Here is a 20,684-nt window from a genome sequence, read left to right as displayed (position 1 = left end):
CCATGATTCAGGTGTTGCAGATCGTTAAGTTATAAAACTCGAGTTAATTCAATATATCATTATTTTAATATTAAAAAAAATATTTTTAAAATTTTTTAAACTCAAACTATATTTTTTATAAGTTATTTGAATTGTTTTTGAAGTATTATATCATAACAAGGCAACTTCTATGCTTATTATTGCAAACCAAGTTAACCATAAAAATATCATGGATTAAATTTGGAAACGTAAATCAAACTCTTAAAAACCTCTAATTATAACAAAATTAAGTGAAAGACACAGAAGAAAATAAGAAATTGCAGATTGAATTCTGCAATACAAATTAAACTCTTACAAAACCCTCATTTTGACAAAATAAGAAAGTCTCGTATGCATGACAAAATAAGAAATTGCGGTTTTAATTGATTGGAGTCTCATGCCACACAAGCCACTCACAAATTGCCGATAATTTTCACATTATTTGATAAACTATGTTATTTTTTAAAATAAGATTTGAAGTATATTGTTTCTTCTATTTTTTTCTATTAGGCTTCTTTGAAAAAGAAAAAAAACTCAAAGCATGCTGTTTATGGTAGCCTTTTTCTGTGTAGTGCTGTGGACTGCGTTATCCATCATGCATTGTCACCATGGTTTTCTTAATTATTTATCACTTACTTCATCTCATTCATCATGTCAAAAAACAAAAAACACCAGAAAATCCATCACGTATTTCAAAATATTTTTAAAGTTTTTTTAATTTTAAAAATATTAAATTAATATTTTTTATTTTTTAAAATTTATTTTTAATATTAATATATCGCTTTAAAAATATTAAAAATTTTAATTTAAAATAAAAAATTCAAATTAAAAAAATAATTAAAACACACTTTCAAACACTAACTTTAGTTCATGCGATCCACCCTCACTTGTATTTTTTACCTAAATATTTCAAGCAGGAAAACATTATAAAATGTTTATAAGAAAGTCTTGCATTTTTTACGCCACAAAAAATTAGATTATGTAAAGGAGGAAAACATTATAAAATGTTGCTGCCCAGGATCGAACTGGGGACCTTTAGTGTGTAAGACTAACGTGATAACCACTACACCACAGCAACTTTGCTATTACAGCGGTAACATGTATTTATATATTTATAATACATTTTGAGATTTTTCCGTAAAACACGGAAAGAAACCTTAGCAACCACGATCGAAATTAAAACCTTAAAGACACACAAACACAAAAAAAAAAAAAACAAAAAAAAAGTCAACGAAAATTATTTGATTTATCAAGTATTTGAGGCCCCCAAGATTTCAAAAATCTCGGGGCTTTCTTATTTTCTTTTTTAATTTGGTGAAATCAGTCAGTTTGTTTTGGGGTTTTAGCAGTAATTGAAAAAAGGAAAGGAAAAATGGTGAGTGTAATGAGGAGTTGCATACAGTCAATATTGAAGTTAGTGAATTGTTTGATAGGAATGGTTGGTATAGCAATGGTGTTGTATTCAATTTGGCTTATTAGAGTGTGGGAAAGAGAAATGGGTGGTTTTCCATTTTTTGAAGATGATGATGACTTTACTCCATGGTAAGCTTTTCTTTCATGTTTCTTTTTTTAAGGTTTTTGGTTTTGATGTTTTTTTTTTGTTCGTGGGTTAGTGTTAGAATTGGAAAGTGTATTTGAATTTTAGGATTGGTTTGTTTGATGTTTTGACGGGTGTTGTTATTTTGTGTTAGCCTTACGTGCATGTTTGATTGGTGGATTTTGTGTTAATTGGATACTGTTTGGGTGGAGGGAAGGCTGGAAAAAGGAGAGCTTTAGAAAGTTGAGGATTGAATTTCTGTTGTTTGGAAAGAGAGGAGCCTGGCTTTGATTTTCTTTTATTGTTAGTAAACTTATGGGGGGCCTCATCGGTTTTGCTTGTGAGTTGTGAGTTTTCCTCATCGGTTTTGCTTGTGAGTTGTGAGTGAAACATCATCAAGGCAGAATTCTGTTAATATTTGCCGCTTCTTTACTCCCCCGATTTTTGAAGTGCATATGTGTATTAAATTTGAAAAGGAAGTTCGCTTCTAGTTAATGGAGGATGGGTGCTGATCTTTTCAAGCGGGTCAAATATCTTTACAACCTTTTGGATTGTCATTCGTGTACCATTTCTATTTGCTTTTTACATTTTCATTAAGTTGCTGACAACCAATGAAAAGGATGGAATTGAAATTTGGAAGATTTTGGTCATCCTATTTTGCTTGTTATGGCAGCAAACTTGCATCTCTTTAGTTAAGTACTCATTATAATGGAGGTTCTTAATTCTTAATTGCCAAAGGTACTGCAAAAAAAATTTTCACTACTTTTCCCACTATGTTATGGACAATCAAGAAGAGCTTTCTTTTCATGGCTTTTATAGAGTTCTTACAAATTTTGTAATTCTAAAGTTAAATCCATGCTCTGATTTGTATTATATGACTATTAAAAATGACAAAATTGTGTTGTTGATGGAGCTGTTTCATTGAATGGGAATAAAATAATTGATTTTGGTTGGCAATGGATTATTAATTTGTGATGATAGAGCTTATTAACTCATTCTCAGTATATGAATGGTGTGTGGTTGTTGATGTCCTTAAAGCAATATATCCATAAATTGCAGGTTCATTTACACATTTCTTGGCCTAGGTATCACTTTGTCCGTGATCACATGCTTTGGTCATATTGCTGCTGAAACTGCCAATGGTTGCTGCCTTTATCTAGTATCCTCTTATCGAGTCGATTAAATGAGTTTCTATATTCCCTGGTTTATTATTCTCCTAATTTGATTGTGCTAATAAATATTGGTTTGTAGTCCCATATATTACATTTTAGCATTCGATCAGCATCTTAATTTCAGTTTGACATTAATTGAACTCCCTCTTAGATTTAATTTTACCTTTGGTGAATAATATTATGAACTCAGAAAAACCAGTTCTGTTTCTATGATTTTTCATTCCTTCTTGAGAAACATGAGTTTTAGTTCATTGGAGCTTTAGTTTCTTAGAATGCATGAGTTTTTTGGCCAATTTTGACCTTAACCAGGATTCAGTATATGTTATTTATATTCTTACTCCTCATGCTGGAAGCTGGAGTTACTGCTGATGTATTTTTAAACCGTGACTGGGAAGAGGCATGTTCTTTGATCAAAAACTCATTATTTGATTCTCATTTTATGGTTTTTATATTACAAGTTACCACAAATCCTTACTGACAATTTATATGGTTATCGTTCTATTTTATCCGAGGCAGCAGGACTTCCCAAAAGACCCAAGTGGGAGTTCTGATCAGTTCACAGGTTTTGTTAGATCAAACTTTGAGCTCTGCAAATGGATAGGCTTATCAATTGTGTCTGTTCAGGTGTCTCTCTCCCTCTCCCTCTCCCTCTCTCTCATAATCCCTGCATCTCATTGACAAGGTGGTGAGAGTGAAGTGTGATAATTGACTCATTTGAGTATTACAAATGATTGCATTTACATGTAAAGTTGCAGATAAATTAATTATAGACTATCAATCAGTCCCCTGTGTACAAAACCACTGTTAGCTGTTCCAAGATTCCATGGCTTGATCAAATTGCATAGTGATGTGTTTCCTCTTGGTTCATTTGTTTGATTGGTATCTCACTGTACTCTGTTTTAACAATTCCCTGGATGACTCAAGTTTTTAAATTAAGCAGCAATATTGTTTTCCATGTTAAAAATGAAAATTTAACATGTGCCATGTGGATACACTTTAGGGTTTGCAAGTCTTGGTTTATTAATTTTCATTGTATTCACATAGGAATTAAGATGGAAGTTTTGTTTGTAAGTCTTTTTTTCATAATCAATTTGTGAATCACCAATGCGTTCAAATTTGCAGGGACTGTCTTTTCTAGTGGCAATGATGCTCAAGGCTATTGGGCCCCATCCATCTTATGACAGTGATGATGATTATGCTTCAGATAGGGCTCCACTTCTGAAGGATGTTGTTCATCCACCTCCCTATGTTGTTGGTAACCCTGTCATGGGATCCAGAAATAATGCATGGAGTATAAGGATTACCAAGAAGGTAGGGAATAGGGATAACTTATTATTCCAGCATTCATATTCTCACTACGGTCAACCTCCTTTATGTACCATTCTCCCCATTCACGGTCCTTTAGTTCCTCCAACTTAATTGGTCTCTTGTTCATACTAGGATGGTCATTAGTCTGCATTGCAAATAAGAAACTCATCTCAGCAAACTTCATTTAATTTTTAGCATATATTGGCTATAAAGTCATAGTTATCCTGCCAAAACTCTACTGTCTCGTGACTAGTAATTCAAGCAGTGTTTGTGGTTTCACAAAACCCCGTTCATGCGTACTGGCTGACCTCTGCTATATATATAAACTTCATCTGCTCCATCAAGTTTTCTTCAAATTTGCATACAGACCCTTTTTATCTCTACCTCTTTTTTTCTGGTCCAGGTGATGAGTTTAATCACAAATTGTTTCCAGATAATAATAATAATAATAATAATAATAATAATAATAATAATAATAATAATAATAATAATAATAATAATAATAATAATATTAGTTAAGACTTAAGAAGAATATTTAAGCTACTATTTTCCTTGTTTCCCTTATTTTTTGGGTCAACTCATAGATATTAATTTTCTCCTCAAAATCATGTGGATTCCTGACCATAACACAGCTGCTGGCTGCTCATTATTGATCAGGTGGCTGCATAATTCTCTTGAAATAATACACACACACAATTCCTTACTTGGGTTTGCCATTCAATTTTGTATATATATATTTTTTATTTTCAAATGTCTTATCCTTTGGTGTCAATTCATTCTTTTTCTGTTATTAAATGTTTCGACGCATGCATGAAGAAGAAGTTCTAAAAAATGAAAGGCCTGAAATTTTATCAGCAATCTCTGTATTATCTTTTTTATTAATGGTCTGTGTTCTTTCCCCTCCGAGATTAGATGAATCAGGCAAACAGGTGATAGCTTTCCACAAGGCCAGGAAGTGAAATGTCACTAGTCACAACCATCTTATATCATCTGATGTCCAACAGCTTGTACAAGTGATAAAGGTTTCAAGATGGAGAAGGGCTTCTTAGCAGTTCAGTGTTTTTGGATGTGCAGTCGGTACGTATGGGATTTTGTCTACTTTTGTACCCAACCTTGTAGCATTAACACCATATTGAATGTAACAAAAACTCACTTTCAATTGATGAATTCCTTCTTGTTTAATAGCATTCACCACATGATGTTGCTGGTGTTGTCAATCAATTCCCAGAAGAGTTGGAAACTGATGTGCTAGCACTATTTCCCATGACTTTAGCCTAAGCACTATTTCCCACTACTGCTTACGAACTTGCAGGTGTGACAGGGCATCAAAGATATTTTTATTCACATCTTAATCATCCGAAAGCCATGTTCTTGTTTGATTACAAATCTTTACATTAATTCTAAATGAAGACCAAGAACAGACTAATAATGGAGCGTTCATGTCAGAGTGTCATATGCCAACAAACTCATCTAAAAAACTTCAACTTTAACCTAAGAACACCCTAGCATGAAGCTCATACAACCCATAGAAAGCCTTTACGGTTAAACACAAGTAGCCTTTACAACTTCACCAAAACACAAGTGCAAAGCCGAAAACAAAATAAAGAAAGTAGAATAAGCTTTTCTTTCACAAGCCTTTTGCCCTTCCTGGATACTTGTATCATGGACACCGCTGCTATATCAATATTCAATGTGCTAATTGGTCACAATATATTAATCGATGACAGATTGTGCTATGAGCTGAAAGGATTCACAAGAGATTTTTCTCAACCGCCAAGATAATCTTACTATCTTCTGTCAACTTCGAAGCACTCCATTAACATGCTGTCATGGGTGTTAGTGTGTTTTACTGTATACTATTTTCTAGACAATTTATGATACAATTTTTGCATATAACAAGGTACATGACCATAATTAGCCGAGGCCTTAATGGGTTCCTCAGGTTTTTATTAGAAGTAATGAATTGCAGAACAATTTTTATTATTATTATTATTAAAAGTAATATTTTATTTGAACAAACTGTATTCTCGGCTCCAACAGATCATGCAAAATAAAACTTTGTAACATGGCTCGTGAGCCACAATTATGCGGTCACGCTATAAATTAAATATTCAATCATTTTTTAAAACTTGATTACCTATTAAAAAAAATTATTTGTCATGTTATCTCTTATAAGAACAATTTTTCAAATACTAAGCTTGTCTTCATGAACGTTTTTTCTTCTTTTTTTCCTCATCCATGTATATATATATATATATATATATATATATATGGATTCAACAAATTAAGAAAGAAGGGGTGTACAAATTTATTTTTTTTCTCCTTTTTATATAAGGGAATCCATGTGCTTTGTGTATGTAGGATCCTCAAGTGAGAGTGATAAAATGGTTGAAAGAATGGTTTTTATAGTAAAAGACTATTCATCAAATCGTCTTCTAAGAGCACGAAACCCTTGATTTGTTCGATGCACTTTTTTAAGGCCTTATAATGCATGAGTTTGGATGCCCACTTCCAACTTCTTGACAGGATCATCTATGTTTAAATATATTATCATGAGAATTTAAGCATGTGCCATCATCTATATCATGTATGTAAATATACAGGAGGATAAATTATTTATCTAATATTAACTATGACTGCTAATTAATGTATTATATTTTCCACCTTCATCCCATTTTGTTTAATGGTAGTGATTAAGTCATATGCATCGTTCATTAATTATAAAATAAATCATATGCATGATGGTTTTATAAATCCCTAATTATTGACATTCATGGGTTTTTTTTAGAGATAATTAAAATGACAAAGGAATTGTGGCTGTATAAATTAAATTATTGTCAGCCATATATCCTCCCTGAGGAGGAATTATTAGGGTTTTTTTTCTCTTCAAATTAAGACTCTTTGCCAAATTCTACATTAAAATATCTGTTAATTACCTTTGTACTTTTAGTCTCCTTCAATTAAAACTGCTTACATAATATTATCAAACTCCATGCAATGTTATTAAAATAGATTATATATATATATTCTTCAGCCTGCTAACAAGTTGCCACTTGTGGTGTTCATGGTTGTGGACAAACAACATTTTTTTTTTATATAAATCCCTCTTCGAAATCTGTGGAGATGAAACTCTTCCAACTTTTTTTTTTTTTAAATTTGGAGTTTCCCTCATAGCCAGCATCATCTTCCAGAATTTTTGGGCATTGGATCATGTCACAGATTCCCATTACTCAGAAGAACGAACAAAAGAGAAACAATTTTATTTTATTTTATTTTTAAATTTTGATGGAAGCCGCCTCTCTCGTCACCCACAAGGCCACGTACGCCCTTTGTTTCTATTGATTTTCTTAACTATTGTTGCATAATCCACTAATCAGCAACAATATTATTGGTGGAGATAATGCCATAACTGGTCTCTTAGTTTATATGAAAAATATTAATAATATGATTTTGCAGGCCGTGTTTGTAACTATATAAATTGGAATTTAATTTAGTTGCCCGAATTCAAGTCATGTCTTACATCATGAAGTATTAATTACAAAAATAATTAAAACTCTTTTATTGGGTCGATCCTAAAATCCAAGTGGGTGGTCCATTTCTTGATTAGATAAGGTACAAATGCTAGACAAAATCTTGCCTCCACATGGGTTACGAAAAGTTCAATTATTGCATTTAAAAATATATTTGATTTGAAAAAATATTAAATAATTTTTTATATTTATTTACTCGGGTATATATTTGCAAATTAACTTTATTGACTTGAAATAACTTTGGAAATTTTAGTAAAATGAAATACAATTATTTTAATGAAAATCAAATTATGAATTAATTAAGGACAAATTGGTATTATAATTAAATGGATTTAATTAATTTTTGAAACAATCCATCAAATTGTATACAAATAACATTTCTTTCTTAATTTTTTGCTCACTGTTTTTCTTTCCTTTTTCCGTTTAATTCTTGCTTCGGGTTTCTATTGCACAGGGCAAATATATAAGCAAATGATAACGTGGTCGACAACTGCTCGGTTCGTCTCTTATCTCCCTCCTCCAAAGAATTTCGAGTTTATTTATTAAATCCCTCCCATAGATAAAAAATAAATAAATAAATATATAAGCAAGTAAAAGGGGTTATAATGTCCTTTTCTTTTTGGAATTATAATGAGATAGTATTCTTTTTATTAGTTTAGATACGTTTCCTGAATATTTTTTATCCATTCTAAAATTAAAATTTGTGAAACAATGTCTCGTGAAATTTGACGAAGTATTCTTCTCAATAAATATTAATTTTCGAAACATGTTTTAATTAATATTTTTGGTATATTTGTTAATAATTAGGATATTTTCAACTTTAAATAATTAAATCGTATCCAATTTTTCATTTAAACTTTAAACATAGTATTTGGATTTATAAATTTATATATACAAAAAATTATACTGATAATAGTCGTAAAAAACTCATAGTGGCAGACTTTTCTTCATAGTTTAACTCCTAAAGTAGCTATTTACCCGCAAATGGCATCTGAGAGTGAGTTTGAGAGAGATAAAAGAAAAAATATATATAATATTTTTTAAAATACTTTATCATTGTACAACAAAAACTATATAATATAGTTGTTGAATTTAGCTTAGTCTATAAATCAATTAAAAATAAAATGAAGAAGCTAGTAAATCGGGTTTTAGATTAAATCAAATAGCTTTGTCATCTTTCAAAATCAAAACCTATTCAGAATATAAAAAATATATAATAACTCTTTTTTTTTAATTGATTAAAAAATGTACCCTTTTAGAAATAACTCAATAAAAAAAAAATTAACAGTAGAAAAAGCAACTGTTATTCATTTTCTTAATTAAACAAAACACCCCTAGCAAACTTCTCAATCTCTCTCGAGCCGACACATTCGGTTAGGCTGAATTTAACGTCTTAACCGCCGATGGGACCCAGAATCCAAGTGGCAGACCTGTGAATAACACCAAAGCCAGTAAACCACATTGTCGTAATCTTTTTTTTTAAAAAAAAAAAAAAAAAAAAAAAAACAAGAAGCCTCAGATTTGTTCTATATAAGAACCTCACAGAGAACTCTATTGAGCAACAGCACTTCACTTCTTCGTAAGCAAGTTCAGTGTTTTTGTTTCCAGAAAACTGTTGTTAAAGGTTGTAAGAAGAATGTTCTTTGACTGTTTTTCTTGCGTTCTGCGCTGAATGTGACATTGTCGAGTAGAGGTGGTGGTGGTGTTCGGGTGGTGTTGCGGTGGTGATTGGTGGCGCCGTGTATTTCTTAGAGAGACCATTTTGGCCCACAATGCAGCTCTTGGGGTTATATGTTGTGGTGTTCTTGAAGTGTTTTTTTGTAGTTTTTGGAAAGCAATATCATACTCACCATAATGTGGCTGACTTACACTGGAAACCGGCCACTGCCACCTGGTACGGCAGTCCGGAGGGTGATGGTAGTGACGGTAAGAGCTTACTATACCCACTATGAGTTTTACCACTTCTAATGTTCATTCGTGCTATATTTTTCGTAGTGTCGGTCTTTTAGATCTTCTTTTACTCGGTTTTCTTGGTCAAACTCATAAAGTAATTAATGGAAGAAGTCCTGTTAACCGTCCAAGTTTTCTTTTATAACGAAGAGGACATTAGTCTAAAAGTTCATTATTTTTTTGGCGTCTTCCCTTTGTTCACAATTAAGCCAATGAATTGGCTTTTTGGAAGAAATGCTCTTCTTCTAAGCACAATTTCCACTATTTTCCTTACAATCGCATAAAACCAAGTTGATTTTTTGAGTTTAGTCTGGTTCACATTACCCAATTTATAGTACTGTAGTACAAAAAATCTGGACCTATATGGCATATTCTAAGCTTAGCAAATTTGAGATTATGTGCGATGATTATTTTTAAAAGTATTTTTTATTTAAAAATATATTAAATAATATTTTTTATTTTTTTAAATTTATTTTTAATATCAACTATCTAAAAATATTATGTCCAAAAAATTAATTTAAAAACAAAATCAATTATTTTTTTTTAAAAAAACAACACATTCACATAAACAAACACACAACCTGCCATTCCCAGAACCCAACATCTGCATCACCAAGGTATGTGACACCAAGTTATATCAATGTGCAGGAGGGGCGTGTGGGTACGGGTCATTAGTGGATGTGAAGCCATTTAGGGCCAGAGTTGGTGCCGTGAGCCCAGTACTCTTCAAGAATGGTGAAGGATGTGGGGCATGTTACAAAGTTAGGTGCCTAGACAAAAGCATATGCTCAGAAAGGGCAGTGACCATAATTGTTACAGATGAGTGTCCAGGTGGGTATTGTTCAAATGGTAACACCCACTTTGACCTCAGTGGTGCAGCCTTTGGTCATATGGCTATTTCTGGTGAGAATGGTCAGCTCAGGAACCGAGGTGAAATCCCAGTCATATATCGTAGGTATGGAGGGCTCGTGTTTTTATCTGTGTGCTATTTGGAGCAGGTCTTTCTGTTCCCTCTTTCAGTTTAAGCTCGACTGTTTAACTGTCTGTGCTTTGTCTTGTTTATTTTGCCACTGCCCTTAATAATCTCGAAATGACGTACATCACCCTTTTTTGTAGGACCCCATGCAAGTACCATGGGAAGAACATTGCCTTCCATGTCAACGAAGGTTCAACAGATTATTGGCTATCCCTTCTAGTGGAATTTGAAGATGGCGATGGTGATGTTGGATCCATGCATATCAGAGAAGTAACCTTCTCCTTCCTTAATTTCAATTTTTGTGCATTACTTTTTGGACTTCTAACACCCCCAGATACAGATGTAAAGCTGCAAAGCAGAATAAAAAAAAAGCACCATGCTCTTAGGCTCCAGAAAACTTGGTTATGTCCTCCAACTTTGTGATGCAAAGTGAGATTACATTTACTCCTTGACTCACAAAGTGCAAAGAATCTCTCATCTTTACATCTTCTAAAGTGTGCACTCTCACATTTAGCTAAAAAGAACTGCCTAAACGTGCTACTTTAGAACATCAAAGTAGTGCCCTTTTCATGATCTTAGACCTTTAATTTTCTGAGGGGAAGAGATTTCCAATAATCAAATGGCATTGTCCAACATCAACACATCTTTATTAAATAAACTTTGCACTTTCTTAACAGTTAATGAAAGAAAGAAATATACACACATTTGCTTTATTTTATGCTTGCCAATGGTGCCATTGTGCTCAATGACCCAAAAGCACACTTTGTTTCCTGCTTTGTTTTTATCTTTTCTATCCAACTATTTTCTTGACTCGTTGCATGTGACATATGGGCCACTTAAAATGACCATGGGAAGGCATTGAAATTCAAGTATCTGAAAAAAGAATCTATGGACAAAACTGGATTCTAGTGTCTGAAAAAGTGACCTAAATGGTGAAGGAATAAAGCTATAGATCTCAATATGCAAAATAGAAATTCGACGATTTTCTCACTGTTTTTACATTTGTTTTGGCAGGCAGGTGGCACTGAGTGGCTGGAGATGAATCACCTGTGGGGTGCAAATTGGTGTGTTATTAGGGGACCCTTGAATGGACCCTTGTCTGTGAAGTTAACAACACTATCAACAGGAAGAACACTGTCTGCAAGAGATGTGATTCCAAGAAATTGGATCCCAAAAGCTACTTACACCTCTAGGCTCAATTTCTTCCATTAAAATGCAAAGCTTCAAGCTTTTCTTGGTGTGAATTCACGTGAGAGAAACAAGCCCATTTTTCTAAAGTTCCTCTTGTTCAGTTGACGCAAAAGTAGCCGTTGACTGGCGTTTTTTTTTTTTAGAAGAGTAGCCGTTGGATTGCACAATTAATGGCATCCACCAGTGCTTATTCGTTCTTTCTTTTAAGTATTATTTGTGTCTTTTAATATATTTTTTCCTACTTTTGTAGTGTGGAAGTGTGATCACCAATGTAGCCCTCTCCAAAGGAGAGGGCGTGTAATATGTTTGCTATGCTTTTGTGTAAGTTTTTATGCCCTTTGGATTATTGATGAATTTGTACTAGAAATACTAAGGCTGTTAGAAAATAATGGGTATCTGTAAAATTTAAATTATTCAACTCTATCAACTCATTAAAGTTAATTATATAGATATTATAAATAATAGTGTGTCAAATAATTTAGTAAATACATGTCATAGATCAATTTAAATATTTAAAATCCGTTTAACCCAACGTAACCAGTATAACTTGCTAAATATAAGTAATTCTAAAATGTTTTTATATTTTTCTTTTTCCTCACCGCAGCTACTTGTTCTTTTCCTTCAATAATCTCTCCTTCAAATGTGTTGAATGCTTGTGCTTCTATTCAGCTATTTCCTTCCATCTCTTCTTCTTCTAGTTTAAGGTAGGATCTCTAAATTAGGTTTTTTATATGAATATTACTCATCAGAGTTTATTGTTTTGTATTTAGTTCAATTATTGTTAATTACCTGCTGGCTAGATTATATAGACTTGGTAACGAATCAAGAGAGATTGGTTACTAAATCATCATAGCTTTTACAGTCTGAATCCTTGGAGATTTTTTTTAGTCACCGTTGAAGCGTGGTGGCGTTGCAAATCCATGTCCAATCCTGGTTTAAAGAATGATTAGTCGTTCCATGTCAGGCCTATGGTGTAATCAGCGCAGGGAATGTAGGCCATGCATGTCAGTTTATTTATATATTTACAGAGGTTCCAACATGTCTTTTTGACATTCAAAAAAATTAAATGTTAATAATAATATTGATGTATATATTTAATAAAATAAATTGAAAATTATATACATCACGAAGCAGTGACTGGCATTCCTTCTGTTTCATTTCTTCGGTTGGTAAGAAGAAGAAGAAGAAGAAGAAGTATAAAATTTTTAGTAAAAATTAGGAGTAGCAAAAACAATCTGATTTAGGACAGGTGCCCTGATCGATAAGTTTAATTAAGGAGCTTTCATTTCTTTACTTTACCTACAGTAAATTAATATATGGAAGACAGACTAAAATATAAGAAAATTGGTAAAGGAAAGCTCTTTATAGTAATGCGATACAATCCTTGCTTAATGATCGAACACAATATCTAATATAATATAAACCAGTGCACCAATTCGTACTCTCTTTTTTCTGACAACTGCGGCTGTCCAAGTACAAATATTAAAATGGTTCAATTTCGGATACAAGTTTGATGTAACAAGACCCACAGTTGTCATTCAACCGTCGAGAACATGAAATTGCATCGGTTTCATTGGTGCAAACCCTGATTTCGATGAGAATTTTGGTTCCATTCTTGTCGCCGCACCTCATAGCAAAGGATAAACGGGGTATTTTTCTTCTTAAGGCTGTCACGAAACGCCGTCTTAGGTATTCAATCCCAGGTTTTATCCCATTAGCTCTTAAAGCTTGAGATATGTTGATGTTTCTTTTCAATGCCAAAGCTGTTCCAAAGTATAGTCGGGGTTCGAAGCAGGAACAAATACCATGACGAGCCCACTCCTTTTCCCAGAAAGCTATGTGCCCGTAACGGTACTCAATGGGGGATGTCAGGTTGGGCCAATTATTTTTCATTTCAGTGTAAAGCTCTTCACCAGCTTCTCCAGTGAACTGCACAAAATGAAATCAAAGATGTGTTGGAAGATTATAAAACTATAACACACAAATCATAAGACAAAAACTATATATTAAAAATAACAAATTACATGAGAATGAGTTACCAGATAATTAATTGGCCCTACTCGCCGATAGTTATTCAAAGTACTATCTTTTCTGTCGACAGGCCACCAGCCATGAATTGTTAGCTCGTCTTGGAGGTTACGTTGTGGACAATGTACTGAGGAATTTGAGCAAAAGCCCTTAGGCCATGTATGGACAAGCCAAAAATGATCGGGAGGTAGAGGAGGACAAGGTCTGGGTAAGAGAGAGTCCTTAGGCCATAAGTCAAGCGGAAAATGATGGGGAGAAGGATGAGGTATAGATTTTGCTTCTGTGTGGGAAAGGAGTAAACAGAAAAGAAGAAAATATGTCATCATTTTCACAAGGGTTTGTTTAACTTGAGAATGAGACTAATGGAGGGTGTGCGTGGAGCCTGAGATATAGATTCAATAAATTTTTTTCTTTAAATTTATATTTAACCTTTTTAAAAAATCAAAAATTAAAAACACACACCATCATAAAAAAAACAAACTTCATCCAAAAAATGTTAGATCAGCAAAAACAGATACAAATGAAAGATATTAATTGAAATATAAATTTAAAAATTATTTAAAAACAATACCAATAAAAAAATAAAAATAATATTTGTTGTTGTAACTTAATTTATTAAACATATGACTCAGACTTTGAACTGGTTTAATATTTTTTTTTAATTTTTTATTCAACCCTTAAAATAATTTAGGATTTTAACCATAAAATCAACCAGGTTTAATAATTTTTAAAAAAATTATAGCAAATCTTAAATAGAAAAAATAAAGTGAATAATACCCTTCATGGTAAAATTTACCTTACTAGAACCATAAACTTAATAAAGTTTTTTTTTTCTTTAAATTTAGAGCAAACCATTGAAAAAATAGTGAACAATATAGTATTCACCACATATTTTAGTTTATTTAATAATTAATAAAGTAATAATAGTATTAGTAATCAGTAAAAGTATTAGTCAGGACACCAAGCTCACGTGTAAGTCTTTGAGGCCATCAAGTACTCCGTACCATGTATGTTTTGAGCGCAGGACGCAGGTCTTCTTTGAGACCTCTCTCTGTCGTTTTGGTAATACACGGTATAGCTCGTATGAGGAAAAACCTAACACCTAAGCCCTGGGCGCTGTTTGGTATTGATTCCAAACTAAGTTTTTTAAAAATTTAAAAATTTCTTTTTTAAAATTATTTCTTTTATATTTTTACACTGTTTTGATATGTTGGAATAAATTTTTAAAAATTAAAAAAATATTTTTTTAATATATTTAAAAAAATTAAAAACTACAACATTGAAAAAAAACTTCAAAACTACTATATTTTCAGTTTATATCATCCCAATAACATTAAAAAAATAACTTTGGATTTTTTTGAAGTGTAGTTATGATTGTTTTTTAAAATATTTGTCATGCTAAAATACATCAAAATAATTTTTATTTTTTAAAAATTATTTCTCAAATAAGATATCAAAACAATCCAAAACATACAAAAATAAATTAATTTTAGCAAAAACAAATTAACTTTTTGAAAACACGGCTTGGTGATGGTATTTAAAACTCCCTCTGCAACGAATTTCAATGCTTGGTGGACACAATGCAACAGTATTTAATAGAAGGACCTAATTAAATATTTCTTACCAGTAGAGGGACCAATTAAAATATCTGAAGCCTCCTTTGCAGGTTGTTGTCTCACTTGGCCCATTTTAATCTTACAATGATCCATGGGATTTTATTCAAGTACCATCTTAATCTTACAATGAATATTCTTAGACGAAAATTTGTAAGCTGTAGTCAAGGCCCGTTTTAAGCAGATAATGGTCCATGAGCTTGCATGCTTGGCCCATAAAAAATCAAGTTTAGAGGGATTAAAAATTTGAAGTTCAAAATGACATTCATAAAAAAAATATTAAAAATTACTTACGCTTCCAGCATCAAAATGATGAAATTATATTTATTTATTTTTAAGAATAAGAAGTATTTTGACCTCAGTTCGCATATGAAGCCTAAAACATCCAATAGGTAGGAAGAAACTCTCCACAGTCCATGCCACAAGCTCGATAACATCTGTAGAGAGCTGAGCTTGTTCGCATTCAACATAATGAGAGCTTAAAAGGCACATAGGAATTGATAGAAAGAATTATCGGGTGCCATCACGAGCAGTGGCTGGTTCAATTTCAGCAGCTTGCTCACCTTCAGCAACCGCAGCAACAAGAGCATCAAATTTTGATGAGTCAAGTGAACTGCTCTTGGCAATGTCTTTAGAAGGTGAAGCAGGCTCGTTTTCATCGGCAGTTGCCGCTGCAGTCGCAGCAGTTGGTGTAGGAGGTTTTCCATTCTTGGCATCTTTCCCTTCATTTTCCCTCTTTCCATCTTTCTCACCTTTCACATCCTTGGCATCTTTCCCATTCTTTTCATCCTTCGCATCCTTTCCATCTTTGGCAGATGTGGGAGGGGGAGGCATCATGTGAGGTGGAGGGTTCTGTTTCAGTTTCACGAAAAGTTTTAAAATATTTATCTGCCTCTTTGCGAAACTTCTCTTGGTTTGCCAAGTACAGCTGCAGAAATGGAAACACAAGGATGAGGTCCTTGTGTATGGGTGTACATGATGAAACACAAGGATGAGGTCCTTGATATCTTTCTGAAATGGAAGAAAATGATGGAGACTCAAACGGGAAGGAGAGTTAAGACTCTTCGGTCAGATAATGGTGGTGAGTACACTTCAGATCCTTTCTTTAAAGTTTGCCAGGATGAAGGGATCAAGCGACATTTTACTATGCGCAAAACACCACAACAAAATAGAGTAGCAGAACGCATGAATCGCACATTGGTAGAGAAAGTCCGATGTATGCTATCACATTCAAGACTAAGCAAAGTGTTCTGGGGCAAGGCATTAAGTTATGCTCGTCATATTGTTAACCGGTTACCTTCAGCAGCATTAAATGGAAGAACCTCTTTAGAGGTATGGTCAGGCTCTCCTGCAAATGATTATGACTCTATGCGTATATTTGGTTGCTCAACATATTATCATGTTACTGAGTCCAAACTAGATCCTAGAGCCAAGAAAGCTATATTTTTGGGCTTTAGTGGAGGAGTAAAAGGTTACAGACTCTGGTGTTCTGAATCAAAGAAAGTGATTTTGAGTAGAGATGTCACTTTTGATGAGTCTGGCATGTTACAGCAAGAGAAATCACAAGAGAATGAAAAACAGTCTGGTGATGCACAACAGGTGGAGTTGGAGACTTCAGTCATTCCTATAAAGACTGTTCAGACAATCTCTACTGAAGGAGATTCAGATGAAAGTTCAGATGAAGAGGATGTAACAACTTCAGCAACCACACAACAAGAATCCATTGCAACGAGTAAACCGAAAAAAGTTATCAAGAAACCTGCTCGGTATTGTAACATGGTGGCTTATGCACTTCCGGTGATTGATGACGGAATCCCCTGCACTTACAAAGAAGCAGTACAGAGTGTAGAATGTGCAAAATGGAAAGAGGCAATGGATGAAGAGATGAAATCTCTCCACAAGAATCAGACTTGGGATTTGGTACAACTCCCTAAGGAAAAGAAGACAATTGGTTACAAGTGGGTATATGCTAAGAAGGAAGGTAATCCAGGAAAAGACAACATCCGTTTCAAAGCAAGATTGGTAGCAAAAGGCTATGCTCAAAAGGAGGGGATAGATTATAATGAGGTATTCTCCCCAGTTGTTAAGCATTCATCAATTCGTATTCTGCTAGCCTTGGTTGCACAGTTTGATTTGGAGTTAGCCCAACTTGATGTGAAAACTGCCTTCCTACATGAAGATTTGGAAGAGGAAATTTACATGTCTCAGCCAGATGGTTTCAAAGTTACTGGGAAAGAGAATTAGGCTTGTAAACTGAAGAAGTCACTGTATGGATCGAAACAATCTCCTCGCCAGTGGTATAAGCGATTTGACAAGTTCATGATAGAACATGGATACACACGGAGTCAGTTTGATCATTGTGTATATTTTCACAAACTTCTTGATGGTTCTTTCATCTATTTGCTCCTATATGTGGATGATATGTTGATTGCATCAAAGAGCAAAGTGGAGATTGACAAACTGAAAGCTCAACTGAGAACTGAGTTTGAAATGAAGGACCTTGGAGAAGCTAAGAAGATTATTGGCATGGAGATTCAGAGACACAGAAGAAAAGGCACAATCTGTTTGACACAGACCCAATACTTGAAGAAAATTCTAAAGAGATTTGGGGTAGATGGTAAGACCAAGCCTGTAAGTACACCTCTAGCTCCTCATTTTAAAATAAGTGCTTCAATGTCTCCATGCACAGAGGAAGAGCGCAAGCATATGGTTCAAATTCCGTATGCAAATGCAGTTGGTGCATTAATGTATGCAATGGTTTGTACGAGACCAGATATTTCACATGCAGTCAATATGGTGAGCAGGTATATGCATGATCCGGGAAAGGGTCACTGGCAGGCAGTTAAGTGGATTCTACGGTACATTCATGGCACAACTGATATTGGTTTGAAGTTTGAGAGGGATGATAGACTCGAACAAAATTTAGTTGGTTATGTGGATTCGGACTATGCTGGTGACTTAGACAAGCGTCGTTCCACAACAGGCTATGTGTTTACACTTGCTAAAGGGCCTGTAAGTTGGAGGTCAACTTTACAATCAACAGTAGCTTTGTCAACAACTGAGGCAGAGTACATGGCAGTAACAGAAACTTTCAAAGAAGCTATTTGGTTACATGGGTTGATTGAAGATTTGGGAATTGTTCAAGAGCACGTGAATGTCCATTGTGATAGTCAAAGTGCTATTTGTCTTGCAAAGAACCAGGTTCATCATTCTCGCACCAAGCACATCGATGTTCGATTTCATTTTGTTCGAGAAATTGTGGATGAAGGGGATATTCTGCTACAGAAGATTAGTACCGCAGATAATCCAGCTGACATGCTCACAAAATGTGTCTCAGGGATCAAGTTCCAACATTGTTTGGACTTGGTCAACATCTCTCGGTGTTGAGCACCTTCAGGGTGCAGCGCCATATGGCGCATTAGAGGCAGCATTGATTGATCACAAGGATTGGATGGAAAAATCTTGCCAAGGTGGAGATTTGTAGCAAATTGTCAACATTTTTTCTCAACCACCATCAACCACCCTCTCCTTTAACAACCACCATCAACCACCCTCTCCTTTAACAACCACCATTCAACCACCATCAACCACCCTCAACCAAGTTGCCAAGGCTCTCCTATAAATAGAGATAAAGAGAGAGCAATGTAATAAGTGTAGTGAAAGTGTGGTGAGAGCAAAAGGGTGAAAGTGTGGTGAGTGTAACTGTAAGAGTGAGAAAATACAGATTTGAGAGAAACACCGAGTGTAAGAGTGAAACTCCGGGTTAAGTGGGATTATACTGGGTTGAGTTGAGTGTTTGTATCATTCCTCCAATAATATACAATCTGCTGCCTCCATGGACGTACCCGATTTTGGGGAACCACGTAAATCTGTTGTTTGTGTTTTATTTGTGTTTGCTTTCGGTCCAGAATGCACAACAGAAAGCACATCCATATGTTTAACCTCATAATAAAGCTGGAAAGAATGTAGAAAACTTGAGTGCGGATCTGCACGTCGAAAGAAATAGGGAGGAAACAATGGAAAAGTGTCTTTACATAAATTTTACCCTCTCTTTCTCTGTTCTGAGCTTTGTTAGTTTCACAATTCTGCTGCCTTTTCTCATATAAAGCCCGTATATACTCTTCAGCTTTGTTGATAATCTGGTTTCTCATCTCCCTCTCTCTTTTCTCCTTTACCTCTAGACGGAGGCGTTCTGCCTGCAAAATATGTATGTGAAATCTTCATCAGCATAAGATGTCAAATTTTTATCCATACGATACCTTGCTTATCATCCCCTGCACATAAGCAAGATTTTGAACTTCCACTTCATACATGTATGTGATCAACCAAAACAAAAACCATGCAACTCTGCATTGACAATTCACCATATCAAAGAAAGCTATCTGTTGCAGCAAATTATAGTCTGTTCTAGTTTATTTTCATCAGAAAGGATCGTAAAAGAAGGCTGAAAACATCTCTAAGATCTCAAAAAGACAATTACAGAAATACAGTATAGATGATCAAGAAAAAACTAAGATTAATCTAGAAGATTTCGCCAATATTCCGAAGAACCTATAACGATTAAAAGCCCTCTTTTACATTACGATTTTGAATTGGTCATGGTGCAATACAAGTATGGTGTAATGCAAAATTAGCAGCATGTAAAAATCAAAGAGATTTTTAGTACTCTCGTTGCTTCATATCAACCAAAATCAGGGAACAATAAAAGAACTGATGGAAAGATGGACTCTTAACTGTTTTACTAGAAGACATTCAAAAAGCCTTTGAATGACTGCTTTCTATACCAATCAATTCTTCAGTGAAAAAAAAAAAACAAGAAGACTTTAATTTGATTGTTCAAACCCCTTTCAATTCTAACTAAAAACTTGATATTCAGTAAATTGGTAATGTCTCAAGAACAAGATTTTAAAATCAATGCCATGCTGCTTCCAAAAACAGATGGTTTAGGCTCCCATCATCATCAACTTTCCCTTTCATGGTCTCCCAAGGCCTATTCTAATGATAGTCTATCTATTCCAATATTAAAAAAGAGAGAGAGAGAGAGAATGAGATGATCCCAGATTTGTAAAATCGATGCTTATCTTCAATTAAATCATCCTATATATATAATTCGATCACCTTAATTCTCAAACATCAAATGACAATCAAAATTATATATATCAAATTTTCTCTTCCAAACATGAAACCATAGCCCCATTGCAAATTCCAAATGTACAATACTCAAATCCAGATCCAATCAAGAAAGCGAATATAACCCAATTCCACAAACAAAAACAAAACTCACTTGCGCCACTTACGGAATTTGGCTCCTAAACTCCCGCATTTCATCTGGTTCACGCAGAAGCGGCCAATCCCCACCCC

The 20,684-nt window shown here is 34.1% G+C and overlaps 4 protein-coding genes, 1 long non-coding RNA gene and 1 other non-coding gene across 8 annotated transcripts in view; 2 read left to right on the top strand and 4 right to left on the bottom strand.

Moving 5' to 3' along the window:
• Positions 1-1,023: 1,023 nt before the first annotated feature.
• TRNAV-UAC (transfer RNA valine (anticodon UAC)) lies at positions 1,024-1,096 on the bottom strand. Its single transcript has one exon. It is a non-coding gene; the product is annotated as a tRNA-Val (tRNA).
• Positions 1,097-1,199: 103 nt separating this feature from the next.
• Positions 1,200-5,252, top strand: LOC105112716 (tetraspanin-19-like). Of its 3 annotated transcripts, XM_011008504.1 has the most exons (7): positions 1,200-1,560; positions 2,615-2,714; positions 3,044-3,124; positions 3,244-3,351; positions 3,850-4,038; positions 4,948-4,987; positions 5,038-5,252. In XM_011008504.1, exons 1-6 carry the CDS (start codon positions 1,391-1,393, stop codon positions 4,966-4,968), a joined length of 669 nt encoding a protein of 222 aa, XP_011006806.1. In that variant the 5' UTR covers positions 1,200-1,390; the 3' UTR covers positions 4,969-4,987; positions 5,038-5,252. The 3 variants fall into 3 exon arrangements, with proteins under 3 accessions (XP_011006806.1, XP_011006804.1, XP_011006807.1); XM_011008502.1 differs by having other exon boundaries at positions 1,201-1,560; positions 4,948-5,252; XM_011008505.1 differs by having other exon boundaries at positions 1,202-1,560; positions 3,247-3,351; positions 4,948-5,252.
• On the bottom strand, positions 1,610-2,607 carry LOC105112715 (uncharacterized). The gene is made up of 2 exons (XR_839811.1): positions 1,947-2,607; positions 1,610-1,912 (listed from the first exon to the last, which is right to left on the bottom strand). It is a non-coding gene; the product is annotated as an uncharacterized LOC105112715 (long non-coding RNA).
• A 3,860-nt stretch (positions 5,253-9,112) lies between the features above and the next one.
• Positions 9,113-11,935, top strand: LOC105112714 (expansin-B3-like). The gene is made up of 4 exons (XM_011008501.1): positions 9,113-9,491; positions 10,164-10,470; positions 10,632-10,761; positions 11,506-11,935. Exons 1-4 carry the CDS (start codon positions 9,338-9,340, stop codon positions 11,701-11,703), a joined length of 789 nt encoding a protein of 262 aa, XP_011006803.1. The 5' UTR covers positions 9,113-9,337; the 3' UTR covers positions 11,704-11,935.
• A 1,100-nt stretch (positions 11,936-13,035) lies between these two features.
• Positions 13,036-14,060, bottom strand: LOC105112712 (ribonuclease 1-like). Its single transcript, XM_011008500.1, has 2 exons — positions 13,722-14,060; positions 13,036-13,611 (listed from the first exon to the last, which is right to left on the bottom strand). Exons 1-2 carry the CDS (start codon positions 14,034-14,036, stop codon positions 13,165-13,167), a joined length of 762 nt encoding a protein of 253 aa, XP_011006802.1. The 5' UTR covers positions 14,037-14,060; the 3' UTR covers positions 13,036-13,164.
• A 5,064-nt stretch (positions 14,061-19,124) lies between these two features.
• The window catches only part of LOC105112730 (ankyrin-3-like), a 9,811-nt gene continuing 8,251 nt past the window's right edge, over positions 19,125-20,684 (bottom strand). Inside the window, exons 4-6 of the mRNA XM_011008546.1 lie at positions 19,583-19,670; positions 19,358-19,519; positions 19,125-19,265 (exon numbers count right to left, since the gene is read on the bottom strand). Coding sequence (XP_011006848.1) covers positions 19,125-19,265; positions 19,358-19,519; positions 19,583-19,670 — 391 coding nt within the window. The remainder of the gene's footprint in view (positions 19,266-19,357; positions 19,520-19,582; positions 19,671-20,684) is intronic.

The sequence above is a fragment of the Populus euphratica genome, unplaced genomic scaffold (genome assembly GCF_000495115.2).
Source record: "Populus euphratica unplaced genomic scaffold, PopEup_1.0 scaffold360.1, whole genome shotgun sequence".
NCBI classification, from domain to species: domain Eukaryota; kingdom Viridiplantae; phylum Streptophyta; class Magnoliopsida; order Malpighiales; family Salicaceae; genus Populus; species Populus euphratica.
This window is presented reverse-complemented; position numbering and strand designations above follow the sequence as displayed.